We start from the raw sequence: 25,484 nt of genomic DNA on the forward strand, positions 1-25,484 counted from the left end.
TATTCAAAATTCGAATATAACAAAAAATGATAAATCTAGTATCAATTTAATAATAAAGTATCTCGTGTCAGACTTTTGTATATAGAAATAAATTTAACTATGATTTTTGGATATTAAATATTGCAGAATGATTGTGTATATTCAAGTATTTATGTACGGAAAAAGATGATATTTTATATGTTGCATGTAGTACATATTTTTCACTAATTTATTTTGTAATGTCAGTGTATGACGAATGTCAAAATTCTTCTATATTTGACTTATTTTACCTAAATAATATTTGATGCTACATATTTTAGTGGGCATTTTGGAAGCTAACTATGACCAATATTTGTTCACGCGAATAAATTATACGCGTATTATGAAGGCTAAATATTTTACAAAATTTATGAAATTTCTAGCTTGTAAACTTTTTCCATTTGTGTCCTCCCTAATTTCTCAAGTATTTATAATCATTTGCGATCGATCATCGACGCGATCCAATTTTTTGATTTTACCCACGAATCTGTGGCCACTTTTATGATATCTATAGAAAGAGAGATTTGTTTCAGCTATCAGCTAGGCGGTATAGCTTTGGCAGTTTGTCCAAAACCTAAATTAGGCCGTGTACCAAACCATGACATTTTCCACTCCAAAGTTTCTTGCAACAACCGCTCTTCTTCGGGTGAAAAATGCAAAAGAGTAGCTACTGCTCTTGTTAAATGAAGAGCCTTAAACAAATGAACAAAATGTAAGTTAGGAAATAGTTGAAAAATTATAAATATCTCATGCATTTCTTTTCATTGTTGTTTAACAAAATTATTTCAGCATACTATTCTTAGTAATTTATTTTACATATTATGGTTTTGGAATTTTAGAAAGTACATTACATTTACCTCGTATTCCCTACTTGTTAGGAACTTTATGAGAACGTGTTTAAGGTATTTAAAGTTAACATCGTCGTCTCTTGTGCTATTGTGCCTGGCAGTGACCGTTTTCGACGAACTGGGCTTGAGAATTGCTGCAGAAGGTTCAACATCGCTATCCAATGATGAAGATGGAACTCTCAACTCTCGTTGAAGGGTCTTTTTCATATCGGTTAGTCGCTGCTGTAAGACTTTGATTGTCTAAAAATATATTCGATAATTAATATTATTCTCTGAAATATATTTTCATAGATCTATTTTTCAAGTCTACCTTAGTCTTTTCATTTAATTGCTCCTCTAGGTCCATTAAGCTACTTTTAAGTAGTTTTTCATTTCTCTCTATCTTTTTCCTATTTTGTTCTACTTCCTCCAATTCCAACATTTTCTTTTTAGTTTCTTCTAGCGTCGTCATTGCTTGTTCTACTTCTTTACTTTTACTTAGTAAATTGTGCTCTAAGGTTTCTATTCTATTTTGTAACTCAATATTTTCGACTTCCTGCTGTCGATTCTCTTGCTTTACCATTTCTATGTCTTGGGAGACTTGAGCGTTTCTCAATAATGCAGTGTCTTTTTCATTTTTTTCCTTTTCTAGGCACACTTTTAATGTTGCTGATGCTGTTCTTTCAGATTCCAGATCTTCCCGTAGACGCGCTACTTCTAAATGTAAGGAAGAATTATTCATCCGTTCACCTTCTAGAGTCAGACGAACATGGGCTAATTCTGAAGTAGCAGTTGAAAGTTTTGCTGTTGCTTCTTCTAAATCTTGTTTCAGCCGGGTTATTTGCTTTGACGATGATTCCTGACAAAAGAAAGCAAACAACAAAACAATGTGAGTGGTATCTAATATTATAATGTTCAAACGAAATAATTGTAGTTTGGCAATAATTGAATTTATTTAAAATATGCTTCATTATCTACTTCTTCATTACCTACTTCATTATCTACTATCTTTGGAATTTATGGTAAAATGGATTTATCAACAGAATTTATTCAACAAAATTTAACGTTCAAAGTGATAACGTTTTATGAAAAGTGACATTAATAAGAATAACATAAGTAACAATAACATAGAAAAGTACAGAGTAATAATGATATTTTCAGAAAAGAATATGATACATAAGTCTTATATCTTAACTAAAGTTCAAATTTGCAAGTTAATATAAATTTATCAAAATATTTTTAAATTAAACAATATTCGCAAAACAGTATGACGGAAGGCATTATAAAAGAAAAAATATTTAATGAACAGAAATTTTAAAAATTGAATAGGAGATTATTGTATCTTATCGACTTTGTAACAATTATACTTAAAATGGATAAATGCACATATAATAAAATGGAGATATTAAATTTATATGAAGAGAGTATATAAAAATGTAAAATATTTATCAATTCATTTTATATGATAAACAAAATAATGTCGGAACGCGCCATTGATTCCGAAGTTCACACCTGCAATAAATTTTAATTTGAGTACATTTGATTAATTAAAAAAGCTTTCTGTTATATCTTCTGCCTTTCTGCAAGATTTTCGATTCTATATAACCATTCTATCTTCTATTCTATACGAATATGGATACGATACGTTTTCCTTTAATTGTATCAGCTTGGATACGCATTCCTAATATTTACAGCAACGTAAATATAATCGGACTGTGTCGTTGGTGTAGCAAAATATAATATGATTTATTAACCCTGTAAGAAAAAAATCGTGTACACATTTGTGTATATAATAATATATAAAAAGCCGCTTGAAAAAGGGGGATATAAAAATGGGTTAAAAACAAGCACAAAAACGAATGCAATAAACGATATAATTTATTTGTTCTTTTCTTTATTCCACAAATAAAATATACAGAAATGCGATCGTACATAAAAATATTATTGTTGGTACTATCTAATTTTCATGTATAAATACACGCGGAGTGGAAATGTGGAAGTTTTAAAAAGTAGTCTACAATTATTTTTGTTTATTGATACGTGATACTGATGAAATATAATGTACATTATAAATTTTTGCATGCATATAAAAGTAAATAAAAGAATTATAAACAAAAGAGTGTGCTAGTAAATATACGTAAAATAAATGTTCTGTGCGTTAAGCGTCAAGCATCATAGATATAACATGCAAGTATATAGGCGATATGTAGTTTTCAATTGTAAATTAACAACTTTCGTGTATACACGTTCCAGACATTCATATTTTTACGCGTCCAGTGTTTTTACACTAATGGTGTAACGTCATAAACATTTAGTAATTTATAAAATTATTAAAACACTTATAACAGATCAGAAAATAAACACAACTTTATGCGATCACAGTTAATTTAAAAATGAAAGAAATTATTCGAGATGGAAATATCAACTTCCTTTTTCAAATATTAACAAAACAGGAATTATAATATATCTATATCATATATATCTAATATCTATGTTGGAAATTCTATCGTTATACATTCTTTAAAAAATTAAATCTATTATTCAATGCTGTGATCATTTGAAAATTGCCACCTGACAAATGGGGAATGTTCGTTATTTTTTGCATTTCAAACTCTAACAAGACATCCTCTTCGAAACAATCTAGCCCATGCACGACTACATATCGCGGTAACTCACAATTTGTCGTTTAAATTCGTCCACCTCATCATCGACGCTGGCCCGGAGCTCTTTTAGTTCCGTGGCCATCTCGTCGATGTCCTCTGCCATGCGCAAAAGCTTGGCGTCTTTCGTCGCCATGACAACATTGTTCACCTCTATTTCAGCTTCTAGCTGCTTAATCCTTTGCTTCAGTCTTTCACTTTCTTCTTCGACTCGTCTCCTTTCCAAACCTTCTTCACCAGCCTGTCTACTAAGTCTTCCAACTTGTGTCTCCAAGCTAGATATTTTTCCTGACCAACTAGTCTTTATATCGGATAAATGAAGATGAGCTTCTTCTAACTTTCTTTCTAACAGTGCTCTTTCTCTCATAAGATCAGCTATTCTTTCATCCACTGTCACTTGATCATTACTCTCTAATGCGACTCTTTGTTCTAACACAAAAACCTTATCCTTTAGGTGACGTACTTCTTCTTCAGTTTGTGCCAGTTGACAGGATAGCTGAGCTCTCTCACGCTGAGTAGAATGACGTAGTGTCTCCATTTCATCCTGAAAATGGTGATATTATTACCAGGAATGTTTTTTTATATTTATCATTATTACATTTTGCTCTGTAAAGCTTCATTGCAAACCTTACCAAAGCATTGCTCTAATGCATAAAGATGAATAGAATATTATAAATAATCCAAACCTTATAAAGCCAAGAAAAAGCGAATGATGAATTTGATGGTTAATGATAATAATGCTGAAAGTGAATAAAATGAAGAAAAAAATTTATGAAGCAAAACTAAATAGTGTTGAATAAATTTTTTGTTCAAAGTCTCTTCAAATTTTCCATTAATTGCTATATAACTGGATATGACAAAAATTTAAGTTTATAAGAGACATTTTATTATTTAAAATAATTATTCCACGCTGTTACGAGAGTAACAACATTGGAGTATGAGTACTGCAGTAGAAATAGTTGAGATATTTTAAATTAAATTTTATTATAATAAGATGAAAAATTTTTCTTTACCATTAAACCACTTCCATTAGTTAATACATGCATTTCTCCTATATTATAAAATTTTGCACCAAGGAGAGAATTACATAAAGAGCAACATTGATGTAAGTAAAATCTATAGAAGTTATTTATGTTGCAGAATAATTTATTGCAGAATAGCAGCAAAGCTTTGAAGACGTACCTCTAGCATCAGCGGTAGCAGCAGCGAATTAGCGGAAAATACCGCCTACTCTGATCTCCAATGCTCTCGTTTATCAAAGTTTTCCAATCTTCATGCGTATGTCGTTTTCACAAAACTTTCAGTATCACTTAGGTATTGCTCATGTTCCATAACCAATAAAAGAATATTGTTCTTTCACAATTTGTTTGTACTCAACAAAATGCCTGTTCTTTCCCAAACTAAGTTTAATAAAATGGAAGTAAATACTTCCTATCAAGTATTAAAAGCGCATTCTAAGAGTACAAATAAGAGTTATGGAACATATGCTCATTTGTTTTATTTTAAAATATATTCAAAATATTCTAAATATTCAAATAATTAAGATTCTTGACTAAATGTCACCTGTTCATCATAGATTGATACTATGTGTCGATACAAAAAATGTGCAGAAAAACATGGCAAAAACGTGACAAAACAAAAAGCTATATATAAAATAAAAAAAGGAGAAAGAAAAGTAGTGGGAGGCTTAAAAACAAAACTAATTTTTAAAAGGAAGCGTGCTTATACCTAAAAAATATGTTTATGGTCATTATTTTTGTAGCAGACCACATGATCAATAATTGGCACTATAAAGGTAAATATTCATTAAAAAAAACATTATGACAAACAAAAAGAATTGACTTTTCCATGCAGCTTTATCCCTTCTCATTAAAAAATGTTCAATGTTATAAATGAATTTATAACACAAAATGCAATATATGAAAAGCTACTATTGAAATATTAATTCATGACAAAATAATATCTAATATTTACTTTTAAACCAAATTGTTATGAAATTATCTATATAACACTATATATATACACATAACAAATTAATTCATTTGCAATAAGAAATAATTTGCATTTATTAGAAACAATACTATTACAACAAGGACAAATTTAGATTATATCTTATCAATAATACTGTTTTATCTTATAAATCAAAAACAAACTTTAATTGTTATTTTATCGAACCAATCATTTCTTTATACTAATTCCTTACATGTGACAAAGTAAAGCTGTTAGTTTGTAAAATACAATGCTCATCTAATGGAAATAGAATAACTTAAGATTTTTATGGGATTACTTCTTTTTCCTTAAAAGCTACAAACTGCTAGACTCTGCAAAGTTTTGACAAATTTTGTAAGTAAATAAAAAGTAAATGTAAACCTAAAATATTAAATCTAAGATAGTACTTGTAAATGTTCATATATAGCTTAATATTTAACATAGAATATTTTTGTGTGGAAAAAAATTTTTAATATATTTAAAAATAAAAGATTTATATAAATATACTTAAACTCAATTTAAAGTATAGTCCATGTTTACTCACTTAAATGATGTCAATCATCAAAGCAACTTATATTAACACAACTATATTAAATAATTATGTTAACATAATTTTGAAGTTTATAATACATTTCACGTGATAATTAAAATGAAACCAATCATTAGATAATTTACTCACCTGTACATTGTTCAATTCATCTTCGTATCTTCTAAGACGAGAGACTTCACTTTTTAAACTGTCAATTTCTGCAGTGGCTGCTTTTAAATGATGTGATTTTTCTTCTACTTCCTGTTCTTTTGCCAGTAACTAAATTAAAATAAATAAAATAAATATAGAAGTATATAAAGTATTAAACATAGAAGCGTATTAAGCAGAAAATATAAATGATAAAGGTAAGCTTTTAAAGAAAGAATATATAAAACTTACTAGGTGTTTTATTTTTGCCATTTCTTGAGTTTGGAAACCTTCTAGTTGTTCCGCATCTTCTTGAAAACTATATAATTTTTTCTTGTATTCTGAAACACAATATTAGTTATGAAAATTTAGATACGTATATATAAATTTCATTTGCCACTAAAATTTAAATCAAGCAACATTAATTTGCTTTTTTAAATTTGTATCATATAATTACAAATGTACCTTCTGCATCTTTAAGAGCCAATTCCAATGAACGTTTTGAACTTTCTACATGTCTTAATTCCTCTTCTATCTTATTCTTCTCTTTTTCCTGTTTTTCAACTACTTTTTTCCACTCTTTCTCTTTTTCCAAGAATCTTACTTTCCAATCCTCTTCTTTCTTTTCCATTCGTTTCATCAATTCAGCCTCCTTTTTCGCCAATCTTTTCCGCCATTCATCTTCTCTATTTTCAAGTTTTTTAATATCTTTAGCAGAAAGTTGCATATTATCATTTAATTTAAGATCAAAACTAGTATCTTTTTCCAAAGAAACAGGTGGTAAAGGTGAAGCTATATTTTCCTCACGCGAACCATCTAATGAAATTTGAGATCCACTGATGCTACTCGTGGATCCCGTCTAGAAAAAAAATATCATTCATTGTAATAACTCACTTTATACATATGATCATAACAACGCTTTACATTATATTATAGATAAAAATTTATAAAAGGTCTTTTCTACAATTTCATTTTAAACATTTAGTCTGTTATAGATTAATTAAAAACATAATTTTAAACGGTACAAAAATAGCAAAAGTATCTATAAAGTAATGTCTCTAAAATAGACTAAACTATCAGTAGGTATTCGAGCAAATCTTGTGATTATCAAAATTAGATAACGAACATATGAAATATTAATAAATCGTCCGATAAACATATGCGGAATTAATAAAAAACATAAATATCTAACTTAAAATATCGCCAGTACTTTCTTGAAAATTAATGATGATTTAAACTGACTACTACAAATATAGATCACAATTATAGATCGTTTATAAATAAGTATGCTATGTAGTTGCGTTATCGGTTCCACACTGATAATAAGTTACACATGGTAACAACATGTTTACCTGAGACATATGCCTCGAGTTAATGCCGCGCACATTGCCGGCATTTCTAACGACAGTTGACACGTCACTCCCTATTTCCTCTCGTATTTTATTTTTCAGCGTTGCAAACATGATGCTATAACCTCCAATTAGACGAGCAAAAAATGACAACTAGCACCTGTCAAAGTCGATATTGTGCTGATTCCGTGCCCGTCTATCGGAGCAATGTTAAAGGAAAGAGAGTAAAAATGTAACGTCCCAAGAATTCATTCTTTACTGATCCATCACAACTAGGTTTGATCGAGTCATCCTTAAATAATTTGTATACCCAAGGCCGCAGAAATTTTGCATATATCGAACTATCGGATTAAGTGCAGAGTACTGCCATACTGTCCACTACTGTCCAGTCACTCAGTTACTTAAGTAATCACTGGTTTTGAAGCTCGATATTATATATGTAGGTATAGTTAGTGTCCCCTGTTTTAGAAAATTAGCACAACGTGTACAGCGCGAAATGCAAATGACCAATTCGCACTACTCCACAAACAACGTGAATAACAATAGTTTACAAGAATAATATTAAGATACTGAAAAACGAGTGGATACTTGTGTGACTCATCTTAAAGAAACCTAGACGCGTACACTAAATAAATACAACACTTCTTATCTTCTCGTATACAAAGATAATTATATGTACATATAATGTCGTCACTATTTGATTATATGGCGTTTTGCTTTCACGCCGTGACTCATAAAATTGTCGTTATACTAGGAACATTTCATTTTTATTTTCATGTTAAACGTAAATGTGTAACATTGGTAGGACTGACGTAGAAAAATATAGAGCATGCATTTAGCGCGTACAGTGGAAATATTGAGAATTAGTTTTTAAATTTGACGGTTTGAAAGTGCATGTAAGTTTTTGTTTTTTATTTGTTTGTTGCTAATGTGCATCGTGAAATTAAATAAAAAATGGAGGATTTTATGGATGAAACGGCTGCCACGACAAATTATTTCGATACGTAAGTAAATTTATGGCTTTGCATATCGTGCTATGTTATTTTTGTCTTTCAAAGTTGGAGGTCTTTGTTCACACGTTTGTTCACGCTATTTTATAATATATTGTATGCCTATATTGTAATAGTATTGTTTACAACTTGAAGAGAGATTAATATATTGTTGATGTACTTGAAATAATTTATACAGGTCTAGTAAAACAGTCTATAGTAACTGTAAAATAAAAAAGAAAAGGAATTAGAAATAATTTATGTTAATTTTGATTATTTGTTTGCATTTTGTATTTCATCATAATATGTATAGTAATATTTACAAAATCATTAGTACATTCAATAGGGTATAAGTATAGTGGAAAACATTTTTACCGACAAATCTCCGTAAAGTACCCTATTCATAAACAATTCAGTAATTTTAAATCATTATAATTTGTTTTTATTATTGTAAATTCTTAAACTCATTTTCCCCCCTCAAAAATTCACATTCGCTCTGAATAAATATTAATATATCCAAAAAATGATATGCATGTATGCATAAAGTTTCTGCAGACTAAATTTTAAGGTTAGAAGTGAATACCGAAGTTCGAAGTTAATTAACAATGTTATTATACATGCATTATTACAAATGATTTTAATTTTATAAAAAGAGCAATGTGCTAAAGCATTATTATATATGATAATTATGGTATTAGTGTTAATATATAATATATAGAGATAAAGCGCTAAAATTATATTTGTATGTAATTATTTAATAATATTTCATTATATTCCTGTTTATTGCAATCAAAAACATGCATAAGCAGAATGACTACTTTCAAGATAATTGAAAATACAACATTGTATTGCTAATATTAATTAAATTGTAGAATTTGTGTAAAACGAGAAAAATTCTTGTGAGAGGAAACTTTCAAATTTTTATAATTATTAATTAGAAATTTATTTGTCGATGCCTTTCATAAAGATATATTTTACGTGACTAACTACACGCAAGAAACGTTAAAACTACACATTGTAGTAATTCATTTAACGAATGAAATTCATTTATCTGAAACGTTCTATATTATTTATTGCTTTTTCTAATATACATATATATGCTATAATTACTACTTTCCATATTTCTCTGTTCATTTAAATGATAATCATCTCGCTAAATAGGGATGGAGTTCATTGTCTAATGGTTCTCAAATCTACCGTGAACTGTTCAAAATTAGAGTTACAATTCATTATGCATGTTTAGGATTTTGGCTAATTTTAGTACTTGAGGAATACAATGTATAATTTCTTTTTAATGTTAAGATAGTAATACTGTTATTTACAAACATATACCTGGCTTGCTGATATATATCTTAGGGTCAAATCATAAATCTCTATATTTACTTTTCTATAAAAACTGTATTGTATCGTCACAATTACGTTCTTTGTATGCAGTTGAAAAACGTTTACTTCTGTGATCGCTAATTCTCCGGAACGCATTTATGTTTCAACGAATGTTCCCCACATGGGATGTGTTTTTGTCAGAGAAGGAGAATTATAAAAGACAGATGAAACGAAGGAGGAATACTTAGCACGCATCAGAAATTCATGAAATTTCCGCGATCTAAAAGAACCGTTTCTCTTAACAATTTTGTATAATTGTAATCTTTAATAAATTTTAATACAAAGTTTAAAATAATTGAAAAATTCAATAATTAATTAAATTATTCGGTACTTAAGCTATCGATAAATACTTTCAAATATTTAGCGAATGCGTTCTACTTATTAGAATATATGATATAGCCTTTATAATCGATAATCTTTTTTTAGTAATAAGTTACAAACAGAGAAATTTCCTGAAACAGTAGTTTATTGATAATTGTTATATTATATGTATTAAACGGATTGCATTTTTAAATATTTCAATAGACTATATAAATACGTAAAACAAAAATGAAATGAAATGAATGAAAAATGAAGACGCAAAGAAACATATAAAAAGAGTTAGAATAACAATTTTCAGTATGCGGTATAAATTAAATATTCGCTAAAAATACGGTTATATTAAACAGACTGTATTTTTTATCTTGAAAATTTGATTTGTTTTTCTGAAGCCGTAAAATGTTAATTCTTTGTCATCGTATTTGCAACACAAAAAGAGAGGTACCTCTTATAAAATATATGTATGTAGCATGTATATTGATCTTATAACACACGATTCGTCTTAAAATTGTTTTATAACAATAAAATGACTAATTTCATAGCTATTCATTGACTCCGCCTCCGTTATCTGCATTTTCACCATCAGACTCGTCAAACTTATTATTCTCAAGATTAGATTAGAAGAGAAGATTATTGTCAAAATCCATTATTTTCCATAACCATTAATTTTATTTATCTACCCCCAATTGAGAGGCACTGTGTTTGACCGATGTACGCAGTGTTCCGGCTCTTCACAACCCTGCTTTTCTATCTGTTCTTGTCGTTTCGTTCGGCTCTCCCTCCGTTCTTCGTCTACTCTTTATCTCTACCCCACCGCTCCACCGCTCCACCACCACTTTCCGTAGGCTCCCTCCACCACCGCCCGCCGTTAGCCCATTCGGCTGGGGTCCATACGTAGGCCTCCGTTTTGCTCCTCGACCAGCCGCACGAATCTTTCGACCTTAAACCCTCCGTTCGTGCCTCCCCTCGATCAGAACGTGAGCCGTGTCGCGTCCGTGTCGCATCGACGCCTGCCTCAGTTGCGTTCAATCTATCGCTGGAGTAGGTTGAGAGTTGTGATGTCACGTGCGGTATCCAACAGTGTCTTCATTTCGTCGAAAGTACATTCGTTAATCGTTATCTATAAAGGCAACGCCTGACCGAGCCAAGCGTTTGGAAATTCCCCTCAGTATCATCGTTTGGTCGAGAAAACAAATAATTTACGATCGAAAGTTTACGAACGTTCGATCGACGGTGGTTTTGGTCGTCGGACACGATGGAAGACGACAGACGACCATCGAGAAATCTCTTATTACCATTTTCCAAAAGGACTGTGCTGAAATATAAACTGCTGATTCAGTGACAGGGTGATTTTGTCGTGGTCTCAACGCGTGCCAGACTGCGTTTTCGTTGTGTTTTTCGCTTTCGTTTTTTGTTTCGATCCTTTCTTGTCTCGGATCGTTCGTATCGAACAGGAGTTTACGCGAAACAGACTCGAAACGGCGTTTCGTGGAAAAGGTGTTTAGTGACTAGGAAGTGCATCGGGACACGGTTAGCGCGAATCATCTGACGCGTCGTCTTGAGCGAGAGTTATCTCTGCATTGATCGATCCAGCAGCATATAGGTCGACCGTGCTAACACAGTTTTAGTGTGGGAATCGAAACTGTGGAAAACAACTTTTTCGAATGTTCATTGGGTCACGAGCTACCGAATTACGCCACGAATAATCGCTGGATTTCGGTATAGCTTTTTAACAAGACCGACGAGAGAGGGCTTTTGATGGTGTTGGATCACGTTTGCGTTGATAACGCTTGCTTGAGAACTCTAGTACAGTGACGCTCTGTGCCAAATAAAGGTGCCAAAGAGGCCTGTTGAAAGTACAAGTTATCATAGCATTATCACAAAACTATTATTCACCTTGTTATTATCGTTGTTTGTTACTATATTGTTGTGCATAGTTATTACGTACGTTTGTTTTGTACATATATATATATGGCCGCGTGATTTCGCGTGTGATTCGATTCGAGGACCATTCTATTCGTACGGGAAGTCATATTTTTCGTGTGCAAATGAGGAACAATTACCGCAATATGTTTTTCGCCGGCTACGGATATTCCAATCAACATCAAAACAACTCACCCTCGCCGACCAGAACCAGCGTCTGGGGTAGCGTTTGCAGTCCGTTTCGGAAGTAAGTAACCGCTTATTGACCTGGATCCGTTTCCACGTTAATTTACTAACTGCATGATAATTAAACCGCGGATGTTTATGCATTTGCGAGGCATTTGAAGACGAAAAAATACACAAATTGCGCACAGCATGTAAAAATATATACAATGGCCGATGAAAGAGTATTTAAACGTTTGTCATGAAAAATTTTTATTTATACGAGTTTTATAAAACGTTTTGAAATTTCGTTAACGTTATAACGGGACTCTGCTGTCGCGATTGTATTCATCGAATTCAAAGTCAATGCGTAGATGTTAGAAGATGGTATTCATTGTAATTGTAATCTTTCTTTATATATTTTTGCATATTACGCGTATTACGTGCATTTTTCCATATTTGTATTTTCCTGTAAACGCATGTATACAGCGTTTAGTCAATTTTCGACCAACTTACGGCAATAAGCCACCAATACTCGATATTTTTCCCTTTTCCCTTTCTGATCTTTATGCGATTAACTTTAATGGAATACGGAGAAATATGTTACAAGGAGAAAGATTTTAAAAATACGCCTGGCAGAGGAAATTCGTTACTGTATCAAAGCAAATCGAAGCTACATACGCGAAAGATGCCGTCTCCCCTTAGTTTCTTAAAATTAGATTGTTTATCGTGAATATTTTGGGGTAAACCTTAGTCTGTTAGTTTCTCGATACATGACGGTAGGGTTCGGTTTGACAGCTTCGAATAACAGCATCGAACGTTTCATTGTGAGGCAGGAAAATCAAAGGAACCGCTAAATGCAATTCCTTTCTCCCTAGCGCATCGTTTTAGTTCTCTGAACTTGAAAATCGTTGGCCTCCGACAAAAATATCCCACTGCCGAGATACATATTTTTCGATTACAGTCTGCTGTGTGTCCTAATGTACCGTGTAAAATCTTTATTTCATATTTTAAGAGATTCTCGGCAGTAATCTTTTCCGAAATTCAATAAAATGTTCATCGCAGCAAACAACATCGTAAGAGTTATTCAAAGATAGTTATAAAGAGATACTTAAATATTTCAAGAGAGCAATAAAAATATGGTTTATTCGCGGTATCGTGTTCATCGTATCTAACATCTTCGCGACTTTTACCACACTTTCTCTTTGACTGGCTGCATTTTTTTGCATTTGTTAGATCATTGCCTATTTTAAATGTATCACACGTCCAACGTGTCGCTCTTTATCTCACTTTCGTTTTAATTAACTGCTGTCTTTCTATCTTTCGTATTAAAAATACGTATAATTGGTCGTAATAACAGGATGGTCGAATGTAAAGTATACCGTCGTAAACTACACGCGATTCAAATATTCTAAATCAGAGACAAACACATAGATCTCCGTGACTTAAGTGGCAAAATACGTGTATCACTTTGGAATTATTCTAATTCCTTAAATGAATACATTTGTAACGTGTTTCCGTTGTCGAAGAAGCTTATTATACCAGACTTTTTTCTCAAAAATTCTCGATATAGAATATCTATTACGATATATAACAAATTTATTCTAACATCTTATTTGAACGTTTATCGTAACAGTGGCATTTACCTTGCCACTGTTAATTGATCTGAGCTAGGAAAAGTACCGTAAAGAGTTTATATTTGTCCCTCCGGTACGGATATCGCGCGAATTATTGTTTCGATTACGAAATGAGTCACAAGTAAACCACAATGATTCTGTGTGTATTCTGCTGGCTATTTGTATCGTACAAAGTAAAGTGTTGGAGAGGAATAAGTCCCGTTTATTTTAATTAATTATACCGCTATGTATTCCGATTTATTACTAGGTGTCTGTATATATTTTTTACAATTACCTCGTTTATTAATACGGATGTATAATTATATCGAATTCATCGTAGAATTTTATCGTACTGTTTATAAAAATCGTACAAGTCCAAAGTATAAGGTTATCGTTAACCTATTGTTACTCTCAACCTATTTGTTTATCTATAATGTTTTACTTTATTATAAAATATAATATTACTTAGAAAGAAAGTATAACTCGTCTGATTGTCAGTTGATGCAGCTGTATTCAATTGTGCTTACTGTAGCATCGTTGAATGTTAGATTGTAGGAGGTCAACGCACCTTGCGATTATACGAGTCATTTTCATTATACATATTTACTACTTCGTCCAGACACTATATTTGCACAATAACGTAGATAAATAATAATTCCTTGCGCGTTTTCGTCATATTACGAGATTCCTTTTCGTTGCTATCCTCTTAAGTACGTATCGATGTAAACTCATCGCTGTTAAGCCGGCACTTTTTTTAACGATGTAAATTCTCTGGTGTTACGATACTTTTCTATCACGATGGAGAGCGTGTGTTCAACGAGGAACTTTATCTACGTATCTCTTTATTAGAAAACAGAATCATTTTTTCTAAAAGTGCTCTATTTTTTCTTCCGACGATATAAATCCACTGCTATCATAGGTCGTGACACAGCGAATATTGCGACACATCGGACTGAATTGCATCAATCTACATACGCGTACATTCGCCAAGTGTCTCGTGCGTTCATTAAAGCCTTAATGAACTCTTTCGCCCACCGGACACCCACTCGGACGGCCATAAGAATACGGCAGCTAGTCTGAACCGCTCTATAAACAATGTTTTCATTCGGCAGGGCCGAGCTAATTGTTTAACTGGGCAAGTTAACGCGTTTAACGATCCGGTAATTGAGCGAACTTTGCACGTCAATGTGAATACACGCTTCTTCTGATATCGTTCAACGGCATAATGCGCGAGATGACAACGTGTTAAAAGCGCGATTTACGGAATTACTTTCAATGGAAACACAAGGTGATCCGTTGGTCGTTATTATCTCGAATAACGCTGCGTTAGATATTTAGCACTTTTTTTTAAGAAATTTATCCATCGCTACACGATAGGATAAAGCGAGTAGAATAACAAACGCCAGATTTTCCATACGCCAGAAAGTTCTATCGTAAAAGCAATTACAGCTCAAGCTGCATACATACTGCTCTCTTTCGGTCCATGCCACCATATCTGCTCACCAGTATTGATTACTTACACAAGCAGCCTCCATCTTGCCAGATGACGACAACTGTGTGGGGTCATTTCATAAAATCGTTTTCCTCTTTATCAACGTCTTTCCAAGCTGGGTTGTCACGCAGGTGACATACACCAAACGTGTACCGATGGAAGTTAGTATCGTCAATTGTTGAATCTTCCGATCAATCGTTGTAAAGACGAAGTTCGTTGTACGGAATTGTCTATCGATTCTGTACAAATATACGTTTTCTAAGCAACAAGCGCGATCGATTAAACTTTAGTTTGTTAGTTTCAGAATCAATTTTATTTTAATAGAAAATTCGCGAGGAGCGTTCATAAAGTGAAATGGTTTCTTCTATGTTTCTATTCCTATCGAATTACTAACACGCATTAATTAATTAAGATATTCGTATAGATGATTTTATAATTATCGTTATTTACGAGATATCGCGTAAAAAACATTTATTTATAAACTGCTTTATATTATATCGACATGTTTCTGATTGATTTTTATGCATGAAACGCGACAATAACTGTCGTTTGCATGTTACGAAATGCGTTATGAATTATGTAACGAATCTCTATTGCGACCAATTGTAGTTTTACGAACGACGTAGATAATTGACGACGATCGAACGATGTGCTTGCAATCTGCGTTTGCAACTAATTAATTCTTACACCGAAACTCCAGTCTTTACCTAGTGAAAGTACAACAACTTTATTTTACAATGAATGTTATTTTGACTAGAGCGCGACTATACAAATTTATTATGCGAAATACTAATAAGAATTTACAGCTAAAACGTAGCAATAACACGCAACAAGTATATAAGCTTAAACATTCGGTAATTAAACTTTTTTCTTCAACGATATATCGTTTTTTGATTCTTCCAGCAGTCGTAGCGTGGCTCAAAACCTGCATAACGAATTAACGTTCAGAATCTACATAGGAAATAAAATTCTTTAAATTAAAATCTCTCCTTTAAGTATTTATTAGAGTATTAGTTTCTAAATATTTAAATAAAAATTTAAAATTAGAACTTATTTGAACAAATATTCGTTTCAGCTAATATTTACAAAATAAATATTTCGTTAATATATTTCAGTCCTTTAGTTACTCGCTAGATATTCCAATATTAATTTTTAAATCACTTAATCTTTTGATCGATCTTTTGAAACTAAACTCGAACAAACATTGAGTACGATATTTCACGCTGGCATAATTAATAAAATGATCCGCAACCATCAGTGACTCATCGTCTTTAATTCGCTCTTCTTTCCATCCTCTCATCGCGTTTGCTTAAATCGTTTGTCAACGTCGAGCGCGAAGAAACAACAACAGCCAAAGCTCTTACCAAACTTATTAGCCGAGAATCGAGAGAACTTTCCATTTTGTTTCGAATTTAGCACCTTCGCTGCCAATTAATAGTCGCGTTTTGTGACTGGTGGCGGATGTCGCGGCTGCGATGCTCGTTACGCAAAGCAACCCTGTCTCGTAAAGTGGCCAATAATAATATCAGCATAGTGTCACCCTTTGGTCCGTTCGCTCCCCTCGTGTTCGTTCCGGGCTGAGCAACTTCTGAGGCGTCTTGAGATTCTGAGAAGTCTGGATCCGGATTAGTTCTACATGGACCTAAGGGGTAGTGCTTAATATATCAGAGTCAGATGTTGGGGTGCTGCCGAAAAAGAGGATGGCCACGGTTACAGGCCTGTGGTTCGCGAGGTAAACGGGATTACGTGCACTGCAAGCTTCTAAATAGACGTCGCTAAAAGAAACGACTGGTTCTCTCCCCCTCGTCTCTTTGTGACTATGGAAAAAGATGAACAACGCTAATGACACGCTGCGGATCTCTGCGCGCAATGTGTCATTTTCAGCTTCAAATGCGTACGTTAATTTGTACCATTAGAGTCGTAGCGTGCAACGTTGTTGTCTTTCTGCGGCGTATTATTTTTAGGAGAACGAAATTTATTTCATCGAAATATACATTGTTCGTATTTAATAATTTCTGCTGTTAGCAAAGTATTTTAAACCTGAACATTTCAGAGATCGAACCGACCGATTTTTCACTTTTATCACTTAAGTACGCGATTAATTAGTTCGACTTTCAAGAAACCAATTATGTACCGACTTGCACGAGTTCATTTTCTCTGAGTAGATGACACGAATAATGGTAGATTGTAAGGTAAATTTAAAATATGTTATTTAAACGTCACCTTTTCTCTGTCTCTTTAATTTGTCGAGTCGACAAACGCGACGTCTGAATAGCTGAAATCGCGTAATTCGTTTTTCAACGTTTTATTTTCTAATCCATATTTGTCGAGTTGTTTTCGTGTAATTTACTTTGGATAATGATTAGAGCGCGTCATCGTGAAGTCTACGAATTCTATTTACGTAAAAGCGAAATTAATCAGTTTGGACTCTGAGAGGTTCGTATGTGAAATTGAAATTAAATAGACGGCTTATAAATGTTGAACGAGACTTTGTCTATGAGGACCGATGCTTAAGACGAATTTCTGAGCGTGAGACGTCCCAGAAGGGAAGCGAGGTCAGATTTTCCAGACTGCACGGTGCGCGCGAATAATAGCGCAACTCTTAGAACTTGTTAAAATCCGTGACAAGCCGCTGGAGAGACATTATCCGTTAATTACTCATTTCACATTTCAACACTGGTCAGCAGGAATAGCGTTTGGATGAAATCTAAATTAAACCTTTCTGGAAATTCTGCATTTCCTTACTACTCGTATACCGTAACTCGGTTTGAAGTGGCCCGCAACTATAAATCACTGACATGTCACACATCACGCAAACAGTTTTACATCGAGCTAACCGATTCGTCAGAACGAAGAAAATTGCAATCAAAATCTGGGTCGCGTTTAATTATAACGAATCGTTCCTTAAATTCCGCCGGATGTCATACCGCGAATTTTCACACTCTCGAACGTAATTTCAGTTGTTGAAATTAACTGTTTCAGTCTTGAATTTCTATTCTTCGAATTGATTATTCTTTTAATTGATTCGTTGTTAAGGGAACTCGTATCGCCGATGGAAACTAAAAGGAATCATTTTCTTTTGTCAACTGCGAATATGATTTCCCGTGGATGTTCGGTATCAAAAGTTATCAAGAGAATGACGGAAAAGGGAAATAAAAAGAAGTACGATTAAATATCATCCTGATCGAGCAACGCGTTCGCCGGACGTGTCAAGTAATTGAAATTCTAGCCTGTTAAAATTAACGAGCTGAAATTTTAGCGGGAGATTGTTCGGACGATTGTTATGTCGTCTGATTAATAGTTTATCTATGCGCAAACCTTGTCCTTAGGATCGAATGTTTTACTTTGAAGCGATCGTCGCTCTGGAAATAGAACGCAATCTTCATCTTGATCCTTTTTAAAAGTTTCATCTAATTCGGTCTAGTTCGTACAGTCTATTTCGTATGGAATCAGGAGCCACCACGTGCCTCCGCTCCATTCTCGGCCCTATTCCAAAAATAAACCATCTTTAAGCTTCGGTGACGTACTTTCATTATCGTCTCCAGGAGTCGTAAAAGAAAGCTTCCTGTTCTTCATTTTGTATTCTCGATTTTTAAAATAACATTGCAGTTCCTTGCGTTACTATTTTATCGGAAAATATCAATTAACGTATATCTATGGAATTAATTTGAAATTGTATTGCGTGCATGTACAATATATGAATTAATTGGTGATTAATTGGTATTTTTGTTTCGTGTTTGTTACAGCACAAATATGCCACTGCAGGACATTACGATGAATCAAACTCTGCCGTTAATAAATGGTAAGTAGCAACTTCGAATTTCGCATTTAAATATTAAACTCTTTTTTGATCAGCGTCGAAAAGACCAGTTGAATCATTCGATTCGTTAAAAAATTACTATTTTCATTAACAAATCTAATTATTCTTAAATTATTACCTTTTAAAGAGAGATAAGTGTCTTTTCTCTGTTTTCTTTAAAATAACGATAGATTATTTACTAGCGAATGCCTTCAAAGTGTAACAAAAGTATGTAAATATATCTATACAATGTAACAGTGTACAAGCTTCGTTAAAAAAGCTTCCTAAGATTGAAGATAAAATAGAAGATTCGTTATTGGTAAGATAGCAATCAGATTTCAATTTTATGCGTAAAAATGTGCACAAGACATCGAGTGTCGTTACCGTTTGTTGAAACGAGTATGAAACTGAGATAGAAAAATTGGAGCAGCGGAACGGGGTTAGAAGGAATATTACAGACACGAAACTCTGACACCATCAACGTCAAAATACCAAATGTTAATAAAACTGTCGGTTGGAAAGAAACGAATTAATAATAGGCTCGAGTAAGAATACTACGTGAAAACTCCTTATCTAATTTTACGTTTTTAATAAAACTTGCAAAAATAACGCGATCGTATCTTTAAACGAAGCGAGAAATATTTTTCGTTATCGAGGAAGAGAAATTCTGAAGAACGTACGTTATCGAGATTCAAGAGAATATGTCTTACAGCTGTTAAAAGATAAAAAAATACTGACAAACTGAAACTTGGTGCTCGTAAGATAAACTGTGCGTGGGTGGAGGAACATTATCTGCGTTTCGTATAATACGACGAATATATTTCGATTAATTTTGAAGCGACTAATAAATCGATATATCCACTTTCTTTATAACGATCACTGATAAATACATTATTACAAAATTACATACGAAAATAACGTTATTTCTGACATATCAACTTTTTCTATACGTATACGCATATTTTTATATACAGGGTGGTTGGTGGTACAAGCGGAAAGGGGGGGATTCTACGCGAAAAAATAAGTCGAAAATATAGAATAACAATTTTTCGTTCTAGGCTTTGTTTTCGAGAAAATCGACTTTGAATTTTCGCTCGGTACGCGTGCTCTTTATCGCGTCTCGTTATAACGGATCTCACTGTACGACTTCTTTTTTCGCGTAGAATCACCCCCTTTCCGCTTGTACCATCAGCTACCAACCACCCTGTATAATGGAACTTATTTATCTATAGAAATAAAAAGTACGTATCGCGTTAACAACAAAGCTATAGATATTTTCAAATGTCTCGGTAAATGAAGCGTTAAGATCAACGAATCGGCGATTAATGACTCGTTAAAATTTTCAAACGTCTATCAATCGTCAGGATGGAACGGATACAATTTTACGGTGCGTGATCGAGGTAGGATATCGTTGCATAAGAGCCGATTACATTTATTACTTATAGTCCCGGATCGGATGAACGTATCGCGTACAGATGTCCCTGCAAATTAAGCGATTGCTCGAGCGAGAGGTCACCGATATTGGAGCGGACAATGGAACGATCAGTTACCTTCCTGTTTCCCTAGTGAAACTACCTTCATTGGCTATTTCCCTCGAGCAATTGACCCCCTGTCGACATCGGTCATAGTCGATGAACAGCTGATTGTCTCATGGAGAACGATCGTTCGTCCTAAATTCGTGTACGAAAATATACCCGTCGGTTCGAAGATCGATCTCGAAGGGAATTCCTTCTGACATGCGCGAATTACCATTTTGTTGGAATAAATATTACCGTAGATCGTAAATACCTCTTTGTCCGATCTCGCTTTAATTAGATCTTGCCCGCAAGAATTCAAATTGCATCTATCGCGATGAAAACGGGGCAACGAACCTTGTTCCACTCGGCTACTGCTATTTTACGTCCACGCAGACGCCGCGCCGCGACGCGCGCCGACGAGACGTAATCTCACGTTTACGACAGGGGTGGTCACGCCCGGTGTTTCGAACGCAGCCTCTTAATTCTAACGAAATCCGTTTATTCCCCGAACAATGACGGAAACTTTGCGTGAAATTCCACCGATATGCTTCCAAACTCTTCCATAACCGATACCGAATGCTAAAATCGACGAAATACAGGGATACGCGTGTCGTCTTAAAAGACGAAAGAAAGTCTTTAGCACCAGGAACCTGTGGCCAGTGGCCAAAAGTTAGCTATATCAGCCCGGTTGCTTTGTGGTATACGCATAAATTTGGCCCTTGGTAAACGAATCTGTGCCAGAACCAACCGACATCTTGGCCCGGTCCTATCCGCGATCTATACGTTTCCGTGATCCGCGATCTATAGATAAAGATCGCACGTGGCCGCACGTTCCATACGCCGCGTTGATTTTCGTTCGCGCGCGAAACATCGGCTCTTCGTTTACAACAGCTGCGCCCAGTCCGCGTTTTAAACGATGCCTCGGACCGACGTGAAATATTCGGACGTGCTAGCGAACGATTCGTACCGATAGATTCGCGACGATGGGTTCGTGGCATTATAACGAACGTGACGGTTTCTTCGCATCAATGCGAAAAATTTCAATCGAAGCCCGTTGCACGTGCGGATAAACGAGGCAACGTCGCTACGAGTGGCATTACGATTTTCTGCGTATAATCCCTCCTATTGTTCGAACGTTTTTAGCAATTGCAAGAAATCCGATATCGCTCGCTTTTACCGAATTGGTAGTGGCCACGTTAAGGTAGTTGTGCTTATTTTAGCATTCGCGTACTAGCCGATTAGGCCCGGTATGTTACATTTCCTATCGTTTAATAGCAATCGTTCGTGCGACTACGAAAATTTCACGCTGCGTAAACGAAATGTGTAGAAACTGATAAAAAAAGAAACCGTTCGATGCGCAAATATCTTTCACAGCCGCTATAGTTCGTTTCAAAGATCGTAAGCTAATACGATGCGTTTGCAGCGTAGTTCGTAACTTTCCCTCCGAAACAAACATGTTTGATGCATCCTAGAAAAATGTTTTTCGCGGTCTCAAATTACAGGAAGCAGTGATCCATTTATTTCGGTGGGTTCCGCGGCCAGAGAGACAGAGACAGAGTGAAAGAGAGAGAGTAGGAGAAACGTGTCGCGACTCTGTATTTATTTCTGTAACACGTTGCCCTGTGGTCCTGCGGCACGTTATTCGCCACCTTTGCGAACGATTTCCATGTTGAACGACACGATCTTGCCTCTAGATAAAACACCATGCACATCGCGGTGCATTGTCCAAGCGAACCGGTTGTTTATTTCTCCAGATGGTCGAACTCTCCTATCGTCCAAACTTTCTCCCGATGCTCGGAATGCGAAATTCGCATCGAACACCAAGCTTCGAGCGTTAGACGCGATGGTAGCCAAACTTTCCACTATTTCTGCTCGCGTATTGATTCTTCCTGATTTCCCGAGTCTTTATGTTGCGGGCGTTGTTCGATTTAATTGGTTAGCTAGGAAGGTTGTTATTAACTTTGGTTGCTCGTAGTGACTTTGATGGCGAGAAATTTGTTGAATTAGGAGTTTACGAAAATACGCGAAACTGATAGGAAATACGTTAGGTTTATTTTGCGACGAAGAGTTCGCTGAGATCTTAACGTAAAACAGAATATCGAAATCGAGACGACTGTTTTCGATCGGTATGCGTGAAATGGATTATAACATAGATATTTGTTCCGATTAAGCTCTGTATTGTCGCTATAGAATTGTAAATTAGATATACCAGACTTTACACTGTCAAAGAATTTACGGTACTAAAATATTAAGTTTTCTCTAATGAAGCGGATAAGTCAAGTTGTAGATAAATTCAATAAGGAAATAACTAGCTGCTCGGCCACGGCTTCGGTATTTCTTTTTACGATAATTTATGTTTGTTACCATTTAGAAGTTGAATTTCCGGAAACGCTCAAACGCGTGTTTATTTATTTCTAATGAGAAGTTTGTTTGCCAAATTCTAAATACCCAGCTTTAGTGGATACACACGGAGGTACGTTCATCGTTTGGAAGAACACCTTACCCCTTCGTGGTCCCTGTGAGGGTTGAATTTTGAAAAACGCTGAAACACGTGTTTGTTTGTTTCTAACGAAAAGTTCATATCTCTCGGTAACTCTTGGGATACGAGCCACGTGGTTGTCCTTTAAGAAAAATTCATCCCCGTCTTACCTCTTTAGAACACAATTAATTTTTCAAAATTCCCAGTTCTTGTCCCACGGACCACGTCATGACAGAAGTGGGCTATTCATATTTCACGTTTTTAGGCACAGCGGTTTGGGCTGAACGTTGACGAGTGAATCAGTCACTTTTGTATTTTATGCATACCTATGTATACAGGGTGGTTGGTAACTGGTGGTACAAGCGGAAAGGGGGTGATTCTACGCGAAAAAAGAAGTCGAGAATATAGAATAAAAATTTTTCGTTCGAGTCCTTGTTTTCGAGAAAATCGACTTTGAATTTTCGCTCGGTACGCGTGCACTTTATCGCGTCTCGTTATAACGGATCTCACTGTAGATCGTTGTCTCGATGGAAAAATTAAAAAAAAAATTTTATTCCATATTTTTGATTTCTTTTTTCGCGTAGAATCATCCCCTTTCCGCTTGTACCACCAATTACCAACTACCCTGTAGATAATCAACTTTTCTGATTGTAGAAAAAGGAAACATCGTTGAAAACAAGAAACGAATACCATTTCGTATTAGAAACTAGGGAAAATGAAAGATTTGAAAAGTATCTCGACGATCGCGTAAAGTCGAATAAATCGATATCGAACAAATTCTCCATATGTCTTTTCAGCGATCCATAGAAATTTTCCAATAGAAAAATTCGATTCTCGATAGAAAATTCGTGATAATTTAGCACGATGGATCCAAGGTTGTTCAATTTGCCAATAATATAAGATCATAATTCATTTAAGTAGCGTTAAGCGGCACACACAGTTCGGTGAGTAATTAAATGACTAACGTGGGATACTTACGTTTCAGTTTAATTAGTCGTTTCGGAACCGCTACCACCTCCGTGTCATTTTCATTTATACTTTGACACGATTGGGATCGAGCCAGACGCCTACGTGTCTGCGAAAACCTAGTGTCTTTATGAACTAAATGATAACTCGAGCGCTGATGCTATTTTTACGTATTAAGATTAACACACACGACAGGGACGTTAAACTTTGATCGTCGATGTGCCCATTCGCGAATAAACTTTCCTCGTTGGATCGGAAATCTGGCAAATAGTACAGCAGAGACGAGAGAAATTTCGAAAATGAAAATCAACATAAACTCGCCGATAGAAAAACGTCTCGTAAGACGTTTCCGTTGTTCTATCGACGAAGCTTTAATAACCGGGCCGACCCTCGTGAATCCAATCCAATTCTATTTTCCGCTCGATTCAGGCGGCCAAGTCGATTAACAGAATTCGATATCGGTCGCAGAAGTCTCCGGTTGACACGAACACAGAAACCGCGACGACACGCGCGTTACCAAAGGTAACATAATATGTAAGTACACGGTGTCGCAATGCCGGTGGCGAGTTCGAGCGACCCGAAATAACCGCGAAGCCCGTTTCGACCTCTTCTGCTCCTAATTTCGTGATCCACGATTAATAGGCCGACGTTAACCGGCAAAATTACAATTGCGCGAGCTTACGCTCAAGACGATTTCTCGTAACTTTAATTACAGTCAGGTCGAGCAGACACACACCGAAGAGCTGGAGAGTGGCCTGCCAAAATAAAGATAGTTGAAACGTTGCTTCTGGCCTAAATGTGTCATCTATAAATACGCGAGCTCTACGTCCGGCCGACAGAGCCGAGGTTCACAGTCGATATCGTACTTGTACCGATACCCAAATCGCTGAGATTCGCCGATCGATTCCTGGAAACCTGGAATCACGACGCGGCATATGACGCGAATGCTACCGATGGTCTGCCCGGAGAGAGGTTTTAACGGACGTGCAACTTTGCTCGGGCGTTGCTGAATTTCTGTCGCGAATCGATCTCTCCGGGGGCAAATGGAACGATTGGAAAAATTTGTGATCTCGAAACGGGATAGCCTTCGAAGAAGTAGGTTTAATAGACGCAGGTTGGTGTCGTTAGCTTCTCCTTTGATCGATCGATGGTAAAGTGGGGCATGGCAGAGTCGAAGATTATTTTTTTAGTTGGTAATCTAACGATCAACCTTCTTTTTTTATTTGATGTTTTCTTTGGAAAAGAATCGACAGATACGTTTACGTTTGTACGGGGAATTGAGTTTAAATGCGAGTTAACGAAAGAGAATTCAGAAATAAAG

At 35.0% G+C, this 25,484-nt stretch overlaps 2 protein-coding genes across 4 annotated transcripts in view; one reads left to right on the plus strand and one right to left on the minus strand.

The window, feature by feature from the left end:
* Positions 1 to 426: 426 nt before the first annotated feature.
* LOC117242811 (golgin subfamily A member 1) lies at positions 427 to 8,100 on the minus strand. 2 transcript variants are annotated; one of them, XM_033509759.1, is made up of 8 exons: positions 7,523 to 8,100; positions 6,636 to 7,029; positions 6,423 to 6,511; positions 6,174 to 6,302; positions 3,522 to 4,049; positions 1,177 to 1,704; positions 876 to 1,106; positions 427 to 710 (listed from the first exon to the last, which is right to left on the minus strand). In XM_033509759.1, exons 1-8 carry the CDS (start codon positions 7,631 to 7,633, stop codon positions 555 to 557), a joined length of 2,166 nt encoding a protein of 721 aa, XP_033365650.1. In that variant the 5' UTR covers positions 7,634 to 8,100; the 3' UTR covers positions 427 to 554. The 2 variants fall into 2 exon arrangements, with proteins under 2 accessions (XP_033365650.1, XP_033365651.1); XM_033509760.1 differs by having other exon boundaries at positions 3,657 to 4,049; positions 7,523 to 8,099.
* A 358-nt stretch (positions 8,101 to 8,458) lies between these two features.
* The window catches only part of LOC117242810 (centrosomin), a 38,451-nt gene continuing 21,425 nt past the window's right edge, over positions 8,459 to 25,484 (plus strand). The window contains exons 1-2 of one of the 2 annotated variants that reach the window (XM_033509757.1): positions 8,459 to 8,523; positions 19,149 to 19,204. In XM_033509757.1, coding sequence (XP_033365648.1) covers positions 8,474 to 8,523; positions 19,149 to 19,204 — 106 coding nt within the window. In that variant the 5' untranslated portion in view covers positions 8,459 to 8,473. Of the gene's footprint in view, positions 8,524 to 11,915; positions 12,380 to 19,148; positions 19,205 to 25,484 lie in introns of those variants that run through there. The other variant, XM_033509756.1, reaches the window with a different exon arrangement.

This window comes from Bombus vosnesenskii, unplaced genomic scaffold (genome assembly GCF_011952255.1).
Source record: "Bombus vosnesenskii isolate JDL3184/JDL3185 unplaced genomic scaffold, Bvos_JDL3184-5_v1.1 scf7180000016279, whole genome shotgun sequence".
In the NCBI taxonomy this organism is placed as follows: Eukaryota; Metazoa; Arthropoda; class Insecta; order Hymenoptera; family Apidae; genus Bombus; species Bombus vosnesenskii.